The sequence below is a fragment of the Delphinus delphis genome, chromosome 1 (genome assembly GCF_949987515.2).
Source record: "Delphinus delphis chromosome 1, mDelDel1.2, whole genome shotgun sequence".
Taxonomy (NCBI): Eukaryota; Metazoa; Chordata; class Mammalia; order Artiodactyla; family Delphinidae; genus Delphinus; species Delphinus delphis.
The window spans coordinates 108,654,265-108,669,497 of NC_082683.1; the positions used below are offsets into that span (position 1 = coordinate 108,654,265).

The window sequence follows — 15,233 nt, forward strand, 5'->3', positions numbered from 1 at the left end:
TCTTGAGGGACTTGCAGATGCCCCTGGTGAAAATGGGAGGAAAGAACTTTTTTTTAACATCTTTATTGGAGTATAATTGCTTTACAATGGTGTGTTAGTTTCTGCTTTATAACAAAGTGAATCAGCTATACATATACATATATCCCCATATCTCCTCCCTCTTGTTTTTCCCTCCCACCCTCCCTATCCCACCCCTCTAGGCGGTCACAAAGCACTGAGCTGATCTCCCTGTGCTATGTGGCTGCTTCCCACTGGCTATCTATTTTACATTTAGTAGTGTATATATAAGTCCATGCCACTCTCTCACTTCATCCCAGCTTACCCTTCCCCCTCCCTGTGTCCTCAAGTCCATTCTGTACATCTGCATCTTTATTCCTCTCCTTCCCCTAGGTTCTTCATAACCATTTTTTTTTTTTTTTAGATTCCATATGTATGTGTTAGCATACGGTGTTTGTTTTTCTCTTTCTGACTTACTTCACTCTGTATGACAACTCTTGGTCCATCCACCTCACTACAAATAGCTCAATTTCATTTCTCTTTATGGCTGAGCAATATTCCATTTTATATATGTGCCACATCTTCTTTATCCATTCATCTGTCGATGGACAATTAGGTTGCTTCCATGGCCTGGCTATCGTAAATAGAGCTGCAATGAACATTTTGGTACATGACTCTTTTTGAATTATGGTTTTCTCAGGGTATATGCCCAATAGTGGGATTGCTGGGTCGTATGGTAGTTCTATTTTTAGTTTTTTAAGGCACCTCCATACTGTTCTCCATAGTGGCTGTATCAATTTACATTCCCACCCACAGTGCAAGAGTGTTCCCTTTTCAACACACCCTCTCCAGCATTTATAGTTTTTGTTGTTGTTGTTTTTGTGGTACACGGGCCTCTCACCGTTGTGGCCTCTCCTGTTGCGGAGCACAGGCTCCGGACGCGCAGGCTCAGCGGCCATGGCTCACGGGCCCAGCCACTCCGTGGCATGTGGGATCTTCCCGGACTGGGGCACGAACCCGCGTCCCCTGCATCGGCAGGCGGACTCTCAACCACTGTGCCACCAGGGAAGCCCTCCAGCATTTATTGTTTGTAGATTTTTTGGTGATGGCCATTCTGACTGGTGTGAGGTGATACCTCACTGTGGTTTTGATTTGCATTCCTCTAATGATTAGTGATGTTGAGCATTCTTTCATGTGTTTGTTGGCAATCTGTGTATCTTCTTTGGAGAAATCTCTATTTAGGTCTCCTGCCCATTTTTGGATTGGGTTGTTTGTTTTTTTGATATTGAGCTGCATGAGCTGCTTGTAAATTTTGGAGATTAATCCTTTGTCAGTTGCTTCATTTGCAAATATTTTCTCCCATTCTGAGGGCTGTCTTTTCGTGTTGTTTATGATTTCTTTTGCTGTGCAAAAGCTTTTAAGTTTCATTAGGTCCCATTTGTTTATTTTTGTTTTTATTTCCACTTCTCTCAGAGGTGGGTCAAAAAGGATCTTGCTGTGATTTATAATGTCATAGAGTGTTCTGCCTATGTTTTTCTCTAAGAGTTTTATAGTGTCTGGCCTTACATTTAGGTCTTTAATCCATTTTGAGTTTATTTTTGTGTATGTTGTTAGGGAGTATTCTAATTTTCCCATCACCACTTATTGAAGAGGCTGTCTTTTCTCCATTGTATATTCTTGCCTCCTTTCTCAAAATAAGGTGACCATATGTGCATGTGTTTATCTCTGGGCTTTCTATCCTGTTCCATTGATCTATATTTCTGTTTTTGCACCAGCACCATACCATATTGATTACTGTAGCTTTGTAGTATAGTCTGAAGTCAGGGAGCCTGATTCATCCGGCTCTGTTTTTCTTTTGCAAGATTGCTTTGGCTATTTGGAGTCTTTTGTGTTTCCATACAAATTGTGAAGTTTTTTGTTCTAGTTCTGTGAAAAATGCCATTGGTAGTTTGATAGGGATTGCATTGAATCTGTAGATTGCTTTGGGTAGTATAGTAATTGTAAAGAACATTTAAGGCAAAGGAAATGATGAGAGCACTGTTACAGAAGTGGGAGGACATGGGACGTATTGGACCAGGGGCAATGAAGAGCAGTAGCAGGAGATGTGAGTTGACTCAGACTGTGGAGAGCCTTAAATGCCACACTAAGGGTCTGGCTTTTATTTGGTAGGAATTAAGTGTTTTTGTAAAACTAGCTACATTGCCAGGATTGGGAAGGCTTAAGGGCCATGTGGAAGTGTCTTCCATTTTTCTTAAATTTGGGTTCATTCCGAGAAGTGGGAGGAGGCTAATATTTGAGTACCTCCCTCTTATGTGGCAGAGAACAACCTCCATACATTTTCAGTTACTCTTCAACCAAAAGCCCTCAGTTGGATGGTATTCCCATTTTATAGCGAGAACACTGAGAGTTAAGTAGCTGACTACAGAGACTGATTACTTCTCCACCAATTCACTCTTTCTTGTGTAGGAAGGACTATTGTCTACCCAGAAAAGCTTCTCCCAACTCTCTGGGCAGAGTCCATTCTTTCTTCTTTCTTTCTTTCCAGCAGACATGTGGAAGGTTAGGAGGGTTCCTTAAAATGTGTTAAGAGTAAGATGGCATTTATACTTCTGGACCTTATGGCAGGGTATGACCAGATGACCTCAAGGTCACTTTCATCTTGGTTAGTTCAGCACCCATCTTCCCATCGTTGGATGGGAGAGGCATATACTCCTCTTTTATGCTGCTATAATATCAAGGCGGGAAGGAGCCTTAGAGATACTTATTCCAACTGTTATTTTTCTAGTGAGATCCAGAGGCCCAGAGTGGCTAAGCCTCTTGTCCACCTGTACACATAACATGGGTTATTGGCAGGATTTGGTCCACTCTGCCTTGCTGATTCTCTCTCAATGTTATTATCTCTCCAAATCTCCAGCCCCCCACTTTTCCCTCTTATTGCATGCTTTCCCTCTCGGGTTTTCTATCTTGCTCACAATGTGTGTTTTGTTTTGTTTTTTAACATCTTTATTGGGGTATAATTGCTTTACAATGGTGTGTTAGTTTCTGCTTTATAACAAAGTGAATCAGTTATACATATACATATGTTCCCATATGTCTTCCCTCTTGCGTCTCCCTCCCTCCCACCCTCCCCACAATGTGTTTTTTAAAACTTCTTTGAGTTATGAAAGAACATCTGCTTTTCCCTTTGAAGTTAGGCTGATCTATTGTATTGCCTGCTTTCATTTGGATAATTTCTGTGTGGCTTATAGAAATAGGGGTTTGGATTCATGTACCTTCCTATGGTTTGGTTCTGGAAGGATATCTTAGTCTTATATATCAATAACTACCTGGTTGGCTGTCAGGTGCAGAAATTCTGGATTGGGGATGACCAATCCAGGGATGCTGTCTTCAGGGTTGGGGAAAGGAGAGTGCATGCAATGTGCTTCCTGTAATCCAAGGACCAGGGTAGCCCCTCTGCAACCACACAGAGCAGGGTGCTGTGTAGTCTCTGTGCATTGTAAAGAGCACTGTCAAAGTCCCCGGAGACATCCTTATCACCTAAGAGTGAACTGATCTTGGATAAGCTGATGTCACCTCCCCGGACCTCAGCTTTTCTTGCCTGTAAAATGCTGATAATAAGGCCCACTCCACAGGGCTGGCAAAAGTGCATGTGTACTGGTAGTAGACTATAAAGGTAAGAGGTTATTGTTGCTGTCATTGTCATTATTAGGGCAGCGTGGACATTCTCAGGCTGACTCTCCAGGGTGAACTGACAGGAGATGAACTTGAACGCATAGCCCAGAAGGTATTGAGGTTTCTGGTGGGGCAAGGCCTCCTCCCCTGCACCAGTTCTCCTTCCTTGCTGCTGACTCCTCGTCCCAGTGCTGGCTGGAGCCATCTCCTCTGCTGCCCGGGAGCATCTCCTTTCAGACACCCCCAGCTGACCTCAGCATTGTGCACTGCTTTGGGGGATAGAGAGACCCCTATTAAAATTAAAACTAACCTGCAATTTCAACTAATTCTCCCCGTCCTGTGTTCTTGTTGCTGCTGTGTTCATCCTGTGGCTTCTGGTAGAGGTTCTGAAATGAATTTTTGGAAGGGAAAATCGAACTAACCCTTCAAGTCTTTTGAGGAGCAGTTCTTCTACATTGGTTGAGGGGCAGAAGTTCTGTGCTTGTCGTATGGTTTCTGAGCCACTTTTCTCTCTCTCTCTGGTAGGCTGGCAGGAAGACCTATGCCATGGTGTCCGGCCGCTCATCTGGTCATTCTCTGGCCTCAGAACTGGTGGAGTCCAACGATGGACATGAAGAGATCATTAAGGTAAGCTTAGTTCACCTCCACTGTTTCTCCCTCCTCTCTTTCTTCCTATAGACATGGGAGAGGGAACGGCTGACTTCGTCAAAGGGACCTTGTGGTTTGACTAGGAAGAACCAGACCTGCAATGCTAGCTCCTGGCCATCTCCTGGAAGGATCTTAATCAACACCAGGAGACCACAGTCAGTCTGTAGTGACTTTGGTGCGACCCGGCCCCGGGCATGGGGATGGATGGGATGACCTTTCTAGGTGCTTATCCACTGTCCATTTTTAGCTGCTGGAAGTTGTGGAGACCGGTGGGAAGTGTGTTTATGGAACTTATTTTTTAAAAACTAAAACAATTTTTGTTATTTCTTTTTTAAAAACAGCTTTTTGACTTGGTTAAAGTGTACAATTCAGTGGTTTTTAGTATATTCACAGAGTTGTGCAACCACCACCACTACTAATTTCAGAACATTTTCAGTCACTCCTTCTAGCTCCTGGCAGTCACCAATCTACCTTCTGTCTCTATGGATTTGCCCCTTCTAGACATCTCATATAAACGGAATCACACAACATGTGGCCTTTTGTGTCTGGCTTCTTTCACTTAGCACAGTATTTTCAGGGTTCAGCCACGTTGTAACATACATCAGTACTCACTGCTTTTAACGGCTGAATCATGTTCCCTTGAACAAATATACCACATTTTGTTACCCATTCATCAGTTGACGGACATTTGGGTTGTTTCCACTATCTTTTATGAATAATGCTGCTCTGAATATTCATGTACAGGTTTTTGGGTGAACATATGTTTTCAGTTCTCTTGGTATATACCTAGCAGTAGTGAAATTGCTAGCTCATATGGTAATTCTATATTTATATTTAATCTTTTGAGAAACTACGAGACTTTTTCCCAAAGCATCTGCTCCATTTTATATTCCCATCAGTGATGTATGAGGGTTCCAGTTTCTGTACATCCTCATTAACACTTGTTATTGTTCATCTTTTTGATTATATCCATCCTAGTGGATGTGAAGTGATATCTTGTGGTTTTAATTTGCATTTCCCTGATGACATCTTTTCTTATGCTTATTGCCCATTTGTATATCTCCTTTGGAGAAATATTTATGCAAATCCTTTGCTCATTTAAAAATTCAATTGTGTTTTAATTGTTAAGATTTAAGGGTTCTTTCATATATTCTGGATAATAGACCCTTATCAGATATATGATTTCGAAAAAAATCTTTAATTTTTTCCCATTCTGTGGGTTTTTCTTCTGTTTTTACTTTTTCTTTCTTCTTCTTCTTTTTTTTTTTTAAATATTTATTTATTTATTTGGTTGCACCAGGTCTTAGCTGTGGCAGGCAGGCTCCTTAGTAGTGGCTCACCGGCTCCTTAGTTGTGGCATGCAAACTCTTAGTTGTGACATGCCTGTGGGATCTAGTTCCCTGACCAGGGGTCGAACACAGGCTCCCTACATTGGGAGCGTGGAGTTTTAACCACTGCACCACCAGGGCAGTCCCCTGCTTGCCCCACCTTTAATGGTAGTTTATAACATCTTTGTATCCATAAATGGGTGCTTAGTGTTCTAGTATACACATACCATAATTTCTTTAATCCTCCATTGTTGGACATTTTGTCTATTTCCATGTTTTACAGCCATAAACAATATTTTGTCGAGCATATATATTACTAATTTGTGAATGTGCTTTAAAATACAAGTGATAAAGAAATACTTTCTCAATTGTTAAAGATTCAAGCATGGTATACAGAGAAAAATGTGTAAATCCCCTTTTACAACCCCCTTTCCATGAATTTGCATATATGTACGGGAGTATTTATGCTAGTTTAGCTAAATTTATTTCATTAGGATGAATTTTCAGAAATAGATTTGATAGGTTAAAGAGTAAATATAGTTTATTTTAAAATTTTTATTTATATTTATTTTTGGCTGAGTTGGGTCTCAGTTGCTGCATGGGCTTTCTCTAGTTGCCGTAAGCAGGGGCTACTCTTCGTTGCAGTGCACAGGCTTCTCATTGCGGTGGCGTTGAGGAGCACGGTCTCTAGGCACGTGGGCTTCAGTAGTTATGGCACAGAGGCTCAGTAGTGTGGCTCACGAGCTCTAGAGTACAGGCTCAGTAGTTGTGGTGCACGGGCTTAGTTGCTCCGTGGCACGTGGGATCTTCCCAGACCAGGGATCGAACCCACGTCCCCTGCATTGGCAGGCGGATTCTTTACCACTGCGCCACCAGGGAAGCCCCCAAAGAGTAAATATAGTTTTAAATCTTCTGATCGGAATTACCAAATTGCCACCCAGAAAGGTGGTGACAATTTACCCTTCCACCAGCAGTGTATGAGGCTGCCTGTGTGGAGTTAATTTAACTGGAGTTTTCTTTTTATTGAAGTAGAGTTGATTTACAATGTTGTGTTACTTTCAGGTGTACAGCAAAGTGATTCACATTATTTTTCCTTATAGGTTATTACAAAGTATTGAGTATAGTTCCCTGTGCTATACAGTAGGTCCTTGTTGGTTATTTATTTGTTTATTTTGTCTGTGTTAGGTCTTTGTTGCTGTGTGCCAGCTTTTCTGTAGCTGCGGTGAGTAGGGGCTACTCCTCGTTCCGGTGTGCAGGCTTCTCACTGCAGTGGCTTCTCTTGTTGTGGAGCACGGGCTCTAGGCACTCAGGCCTCAGTAGTTGCTGCACATGGGCTCAGCAGTCGTGGCTCGCGGGCTCTAGAGTGCAGGCTCAGCAGTTGTGGCACACAGGCTTAGTTGCTCCGTGGCATGTGGGATCTTTCCCGACCAGGGGTCGAACTCATGTCCCCTGCATTGGCAGGAGAATTCCTAACCACTGAGCCACGAGGGAAGTCTTCTGTTTTATATAGTAGTGTATATATGTTAATCCCAACCTCCTGATTTATCCCTCCCCCCCACTTCCCCTCTGCTAACCATAATTTTGTTTTCTATGGGTCTATTTCTGTTTTGTATATAAGTTCATTTGTATCATTTTATTTTTCTAAATTCCACATATAAACAGTGTCATATGATATTTGTCTTTCTTTGTCTGGCTTACTTCACTTAGTAAGATAATCTCTAGGTCCATCCATGTTGCTGCAAATGACATTATTTCATTCTTATGGCTGAGCAATATTCTATTTTGTGTGTGTGTGTGTGTGTGTGTGTGTGTGTGTATGTGTATATATATACACCACATCTTCTTTATCCATTCATCTGTCAATGGACATTTAGGTTGCTTCCATTGGAGGTCTCTTAATTAGTGTTGTTTTCCTTATTTCAGGTGTACTTGAAGGGGAAGTCAGGAGACAAGATGATCCATGAGAAGAATATTAACCAGCTGAAGAGTGAGGTCCAGTATATCCAGGAGGTGGGCACCCCTTCCCTTCGTGGAAATGACCTAGGTCATTTCTCTGAACCTCACAGTTTTTTGGCTCCCTTCTTTTGTAGGTTCTGATTTTCTCCCTTCTGCTCCCTTCGTATCTCCAAAGCACCATGCCCCCTCATGTGTAAATATCATTTCTGACCCTTCCATTCATCAACCAATCCATTAATCAACAAATACTTATTAAGCACCATGCACCTAGCACTGTCCCCCCAGTCATCCTACCTAAAGTTGCCAGCCTTGCTTCCTTACTTTTCTTTTTTTTTTTAACATATTTATTTATTTATCTTTTGTTTATTTTTTTGGCTATGTAGGGTCTTAGTTGCGACACACGGGACCCTCGTTGTGGCACGCGGGATCTTTCGTTGCGGCGCGTGGGCTTCTCTCTAGTTGTGGCATGCAGGTTTTCTCTTCTCTAGTTGTGGCGCGTGGGCTCCAGAGCATGTGGGCTCTGCAGTTTGTGCCACGCAGGCTCTCCAGTTGAGGCGCACGGGCCCTGCAGCGTGTGGGATCCTAGTTCCCCAACAAGGGATCAAACCTGTGTCCCCCGCATTGGAAGGCGGATTCTTTACCACGGGACCACCGGGGAAGTCCCCTCCCCACTTTTCTTAACCCTCACTCTGGCTCATGTTTCTCCTTGGCACTTGTCACCATGACATATTACATGTTTTACTTATTTGTCTTTTGGGTTGTGTGTCTCCACAACTAAAATGTTAGGTACACCAGGGCACGGTTTTTATTATCTTGTTGCTTGTATAGGAGGGACTGCGTTGCAGCCCCACTTGACTAGAATCTCTCCTTTCCCAGCCAGTACTTAGAACAGTACCTGACTCGTAGGAGTATGGGTTGTGGATAGGCACAAAGTTGGGTGAGTTGGTGTGCTCTGTTTCCCAAAGCTAAAGCCTCTTGCCCTCTCCTCCCAGGCCAGGAACTGCCTGCAGAAGCTCCGGGAGGATATAAGTAGGAAGCTCGACAGAAATCCAGGAGATTCTCTCCATCAACAGGAGATACAGGTAATAGGAAATGGTCCATGGTTGGGTCCCCACTGAGGAGGTGGGGTTGTACCATTTACCAGTCACCCAGTGGGTGCCGAATCTAATGCCGCTGCCAGGAAAGGCGAGAATACAAGTGATGCTGGCTTCTCTGAGCACTCACAACATTGTTAGGGCTCTCCGGCAGATGGACACTTGTATTCACGCTAATCAGCCTACATACAAGCACACCTGTTCCTAAAACATGTGCAAAAATTGAATTTATATCAATAAAATTATTAAGTTAATGGCAGGCCATCTTATATATAAGGATTCTGTGATCAATCTTCTTGTAGTACAAAGTCTTATAAAGAGACAATTAACCTATAAATCCGAACTTCTCATAAGCTGATCTTGCTTAATTTGGTGATGCTTGTGGTGTAAATTGGAAGTCTTGGTCCTTGTCTATTATTACTGTCTGTGTCTATAGCTATCTCTACCCTGGGACAGGAAGCTCCTCCAGGTGAGGGTTCACCCCCTGACCCTCGTCTCTGTGTCCCCACACCTCAGCCCAGGGTCTGGGATGCACAAGGTCATCAGTAAATGTTTGTTAGACCAAACTGGTTGGAGAATCCCTCTTGGGGTGGATGATCCTGGGATCCTGTTTTTCAGTTCTTCAAAAATTTGAGGATAGAAATGTCCCCAGGAGAGCAGAACTATCTCTTCCATGACTTCACCCTCATCTTCCCTTAGATTCCAAGCTGTGTCTCCTTCATTTGCTTTTGGTTTGGTTGCGGTGGTCCTTCTCCAGTAGATCCTGCCCTCATTCTCCTAAGGGGAAGAGTGACCTAGCAGCTAGTGCCAGCAAAATTACCCTTCGTCTTGGGCATGTGCTAGGCTTGTGTGGTAGATTCTCCTTAATTCATTTTGCTTTGGCTGGAGGTAAGACTTTCACTGCCTGAGCTCACATCTGGCTGGTGGGAGGTGCTTTGTCTAGTGACTGAAGAACCTAATGTGTTCAGAGCCCGGAGGTCCAGGCACCTTGTTTACACAAAACGGCAGTGGTATGATGACTAATTAGGCTTTGGGTTGGAAAGAACTGCAGCAAATGCCGCTTCCCCTTTTGATTTATGTTGTGTCAGACTTTGTCAGGATCCCCGAGGGGCAAAGGAAACTGTTTATGGCAGACAGCAGCTTGTATTTCCTGGGCTGCGAGGAATGTGCCTGCACATTTTCCAGTCTGCTGAAAGGTTTTAGCCTGGGGTTTCTTTCCTCCTCCCAACAAGGCTAGATAGAGTATTCCCCCTCAAGGCTGCACATGTTTCTCCACTCCCTCTTTTCTCCATTTTCCCACAGAGCACTAGATGTCTTTTTTTCTTTTCTTTTCTCCCTTCCTTCCTTCCTTCTTTTTCTTCTTCTTCTTCCTCCCCCCTTCTCTCTCTCTCTCCTCTTTCTTTCTATCTAAGATTTGAACTCTTAGAAGAATAATGTTTCAAAAATATATGATACTAAAAAAAACGATACAAATGAACTTATATACAAAACAGAAATAGACCCACAGACATAGAAAACAAACTATGGTTACCAAAGGGGAAAGCAGGGAGGAGGGATAAATTAGGAGTTTAGGATGAAAATATACACAATACTATATATAAAATAGATAACCAACAAGGACCTACTGTATAACACAGGGAACTATAATCAATATTTTTTAATAATCTATAAGGGAAAAGAATATGAAAAAGAATAGATATATACATGTACAACTGAGTCACTTTGCTGTACACCTGAAACTAACACAAGATTGTAAATCAACTGTACTTCAATTAAAAAAAAACAAGGAGAAGAATGTTTCAAAGTTGATTGCTTGGGATTGTTTTCACTACCAATTTTATTTTTCTTTGAATAGGTGGTGCTAGAAAAGCCAAATGGCTTTAGTCAAGGTCCCCTGACCCCACATAGCAGCCCACCCGAGGTAGGTAACAGGGAAAATAGTGGTAACTACTGCTTGGCCAAGAGGCAGGAAATAATCCTTCCTGATCCTTTTGTTTATTGCTTTCTCTCTCTCACTAAATATGAGAGTAATATTTACTTGCTGTAAAAATTCAAACAAAGGAGAAATATATAAAGTGTAAATTTTCCTTCCCCAATCCCACTCCTTGAAAGTATTTAAGGTTAACAGATTGAAGTGGGTGGGTCCTTTTATTTATTTAATTTTTATTTTTTTGGCCTTGCTACGTGGCTTGTGGGGTCTTAGTTCCCTGACCAGGGATCGAAGCCACACCCTTGGCAGTGAAAGCGCAGAGTCCTAACTGGACCGCCAGGGAATTCCCGTGGGTGGGTCCTTTTAGAGCAGTGCTTCTCAGCCTTCATTGCCCATTAGGATGGCCTTGGGAGCTTTAAAGGACGCAATATCTGCGTGCCATCCCTAGAGACTGTAATTTAACTGGTCTGAAGTGTGGCCTACGCATCAGGACTTTTAAAAGCTCTTCATGTGATTCTAATATTTAGCCTATTAGTTCTAATATTCTAGTCTAAAGTTCTAGAGTGTTTTTCTATACACAGACAACCGTATTTAAAAGCCATATGTATCTGTGTGTATACACTAATAGACACACATGCACCATATATACATACATGGATAAATGTCTGTATATAATATGCACATACTTTTCACAATTCCAGTTGTGATAAATACATTATTTCTTGCTTGCTTTTTTATTTTCTTAAGCTGAAAAGTATATATAGTCTTCTTTCCATATTTGTATGTGTAAAACTATCTCATTCTCTTGAATGACAAAGTATTTCCTTCCGTAGCTGTACTTTCTTTCCCCGCCCCAACTTTATTGACGTATAATTGACAAATAAACATGGCTGTACTTTTTTTTAAATGACATTTGTTATTATATATTTTGTGATTACATAATAATTTAAGACACACATATTGTAGAAAATTAGGGAAATTCAGAAACACAGAAAAGTTGAAAGAAGAAAAAAATATCAATTGTAATCTACCCAGAGAAAAACCAGTTTGGTGAAATTTCCTTTGTTTTTCCTTCAGTGCAAATATATATTTATGATATTGAGATTAGACTGTATATAGCATTTGGTTGCATTTGTTTCTTTGCTTGGGCAGGTATATTTTTGGATTAGGTTTGTTTGGCTCTCAAGTGCAGAGCTGAATCAGACCTTCCCATCAGTTCAGGGCTCATTATCATCATTGGTCCCATAAAGACCTCTCACTGCTTTCACTTTTTTTTTTTTTTTTGTCTCCCCCACCAAAAGGTACTCACTCTAACATATTCAATATATGATTTAAATATGCCTATTAAATATGATTTTTTTAATTAATTAATTTATTTGTTTTTATTTTTGGCTGTGTTGGGTCTTCGTTGCTGCGCGCGGGCTTTCTCTAGTTGCGATGAGCAGGGGCTACTCTTCGTTGCGGTGCACGGGCTTCTCGTTGCGGTGGCTTCTCTTGTTGTGGAGCACAGGCTCTAGGCACGTGGGCTTAGTAGTTGTGGCACGCAGGCTCAGTAGTTGTGGCGCACGGGCTTAGGTGCTCCGTGGCATGTGGGATCTTCCCGGGCCAGGGATTGAACCCGTGTCCCCTGCATTGGCAGGCGGATTCTTAACCACTCTACCACCAGGGAAGCCCGTTTTTAATTTTCACAATGGACTTGTGCTGTATTTCTGTTTTTTCCTTTTTTTATCCAACACCATGTTTTTAGGCTCTATCTATGTTGCTGTGTTAAAATCTGGTTTGTTGTCTCTAGCTCCTGTATGTAAAGTTTTATAACTCCCTTTTCTCTCTTCATACTATATCATTAAATTTTTCCTTGTCATCAGAGAGTCTCATGAGAATGCCATTTGAAATAAACACATAACAGTTGTGCTCCAGGAGGAGCCTTTTCAAACATTCTCACCTGCCCAGCAGCATAGGTGCAGACATAGGGGAACTGACCAGATAACTTACTGACGGCTGGATTTGGAATGTTGTGATTCTAGCCACTTACTTTAGATGTGCAGTTTGGATGTTTCCCTTCCCCGAATCACCATATTTGGCAAATATGCTGTTGGCAACAAGTTATAATAACACCTGGCACTATCTGTCCAGCCTTTCTTCTCACAGGCTCCAAGCCCTACCGGATATTATCTTAGTTTTGAGGCAGGCTGTAAGGCAGGGCGTGGTAAGGAGTCTTTTCCCTGCTTCCCAGATAGAGAAACAAGGCCCACAGGACTCAGTGATAACACAGCCACCCAGGGACCCTGTCCGCTCCTCCCAGCTGAGCTCTGTGCTCTGGTTTGAAGGTGCTGCTATTTCCCCGCTGTGCAAGACCGGGAGGGACTTTTCTGTCAGACTCAAGGGAGCTGGTAACTGAAGTGAGCAGAGATGGAGGCGAGAGCATACATGCCAGTTTGGGTGTGCCTGGGGGAGAGGCTCACAGTAACCTCAGTGAGACACCTTTTCCTCCATCGAATCAGATTTCTGGACTTATTGGGTGCTTTTGCCTTAAGCTGCCCATCTGTCAGTAACCCTTTATCTGCTGATCTTTGTGCTAAGTGCAGAGAACCACAAAAGACGTGCCTTTGGGACATGCCCCTCATGATGAATGTGGCACAGTCCCTGCCCTTGGGGAACTGTAGTCCAAAGCGAAACATGGTCCCTGCTCTCAGAGAGCTCTAGTCTGATGGAAGCAGGACAGACACATGAGAACGGCATAAACATACCTGTTCATTAATCAGTTGATACACGTATAAAGATTACTACAGTGTGTCCTAAAATAATCAGGTGATTGGAAACTAGTTGAGTTCTTTAAGGTATGAGAGTGTTTTCATATGAATAACTCAGAACTCCTTAGTGCCTATGACTGACTAACTCTCCCCTTGTGCGATGTGAATTCTTTTGTGAGGGTGGTCTGAGCAAGATGGTCCAAACAAGTGTGCGTTGTCGGGGGGACCTTGTCTTACCAAGTCACAAACATAGTAACTTCACCTTCCCTTCCCTCCTCTGGCTGCAGGTGGACACCTGTCTAGATGAAGATGTCGAGAGCTTGAGGAGGACCGTGCAGGACTTGCTTGTCAAGCTGCAGGAGGCTGAGCGGCAGCACCAGTCAGACCGTGTGGATTTTGAGGTGAGATTTGGGATCTGGGGAGAAGGTGCCCTAAGGGTTGGGCCACTGGATACAGGTGCAGATGAAGTCTTCCTGGCTGGAGTGCCATCAACTGGAAAGGCTAGGCTCTGCAGCCTGGAGCACTTCCTGTCTGCTTTGCCCTTTCCTGGATATTTATAGTTTTTGTTGTCTAAGGCTAGCTCTTGAGTCTCTGCTCTACTGGAGCAGAGTGGTGATGCTGGTCTGGGAGAGCAGGTACTTCAGAAGTCCTTTCTATAAGGACTGCTGGGCTCTAGGCACCATGCAGGCAAGGACTGTTGCTGTCCAGTTCACCACTGCATCCCCAGTGTCTGGGACAACACTTGGCATCAGGTGGGTGCCTCTTAAGTGTGGACAGGGTGAGTGGATGAATTGATGTGGCCTTAGGAAGAACTGTGCCCATGGAGTCAGGGGACTTTAGATCAAGACTTGGCTTTACAACACAGAGCTCTGTGATCTTTTTTTTTTGAAATTGAAGTATAGTTGATTTACAATGTTTTTAGGTGTACAGCAAAGTGATTCAGTTATATACACATATATATATTCTTTTTCAGATTCTTTTCCATTATAGGTTATTTCAAGGTATTGAATATAGTTCCCTGGGCTATACAGTAGGTCCTTGCTGTTTATCTACAGTATATATAGTAGTAGTATCGGTTAATCCCAAATTCCCAATTTATCCCTACTCCTGCCCAGAGCTCTGTGATCTTGAGTGAGTATCTCAATTATTGTTATGAAAGTAATACTAGGTTATTGTAGAAGATTAAAAAAAATACAAAAATCTCTATATAGAGAAAGCCCCCCACTTTTAAAAGTATGTGACGTCTTCCATGCTTTCCAGACAATTCTTTGGGTATAAGATGAGGTACACTGGGCAGACAGAGCAGTTTTCCTAGCTGCTCTGTATGAGAGTAACCTTCTGTTATCTGGTATTGTTCACCCACACGTAAAGTACTTTTTAGGTCAGAAATATGTAATCATAGGATTCTGCCCTGCCCAGGCTTGCCAGGGTCTGGTGGAAAGAGGAATCCCAGCCTGAACTCTTCTGTTTTATGGACTAAGAGAGAGAATTTTTTTTTTAGGCCACACCACGCGGCTTGCGGGACCTTAGTTCCCTGACCAGGGATCGAACCCGGGCCCCCGGCAGTGGAGGCGTGGAGTCCTAACCATTGGACCGCCAGGGAATTCCCTAAGAGAGGGAATTTTGAGAGGTGTATTGAGGGTGAGGACGAAGGGCAGTGAGAGTGATCAACTGCCTCAAGAGTAGTCGAAGTCTTACCTGAGTGAGTAGTTTAACCTCCCTAACCATCAGTTTCAACTTCTGTACAAAGGGGTCATGAAATATACCTCACAGGTTTGATGTATGGATTGAGTGAGGTAATATATGTAAGTATATTTATTATTCAAAAGGGTTTTAGAAATAAAAAATATCCTATATT

At 42.7% G+C, this 15,233-nt stretch overlaps 1 protein-coding gene across 4 annotated transcripts in view; it reads left to right on the forward strand.

Moving 5' to 3' along the window:
- The window catches only part of TUFT1 (tuftelin 1), a 43,828-nt gene that overhangs the window by 19,527 nt on the left and 9,068 nt on the right, over window positions 1–15,233 (forward strand). The window contains exons 1-7 of one of the 4 annotated variants that reach the window (XM_060029924.2): window positions 3,760–3,781; window positions 4,195–4,296; window positions 6,831–6,867; window positions 7,569–7,655; window positions 8,594–8,683; window positions 10,551–10,616; window positions 13,663–13,776. In XM_060029924.2, the coding sequence (XP_059885907.1) occupies window positions 4,211–4,296; window positions 6,831–6,867; window positions 7,569–7,655; window positions 8,594–8,683; window positions 10,551–10,616; window positions 13,663–13,776 (480 nt within the window). In that variant the 5' untranslated portion in view covers window positions 3,760–3,781; window positions 4,195–4,210. Of the gene's footprint in view, window positions 1–3,706; window positions 3,782–4,194; window positions 4,297–6,830; window positions 6,868–7,568; window positions 7,656–8,593; window positions 8,684–10,550; window positions 10,617–13,662; window positions 13,777–15,233 lie in introns of those variants that run through there. The other 3 variants (XM_060029900.2, XM_060029917.2, XM_060029908.2) reach the window with 3 other exon arrangements.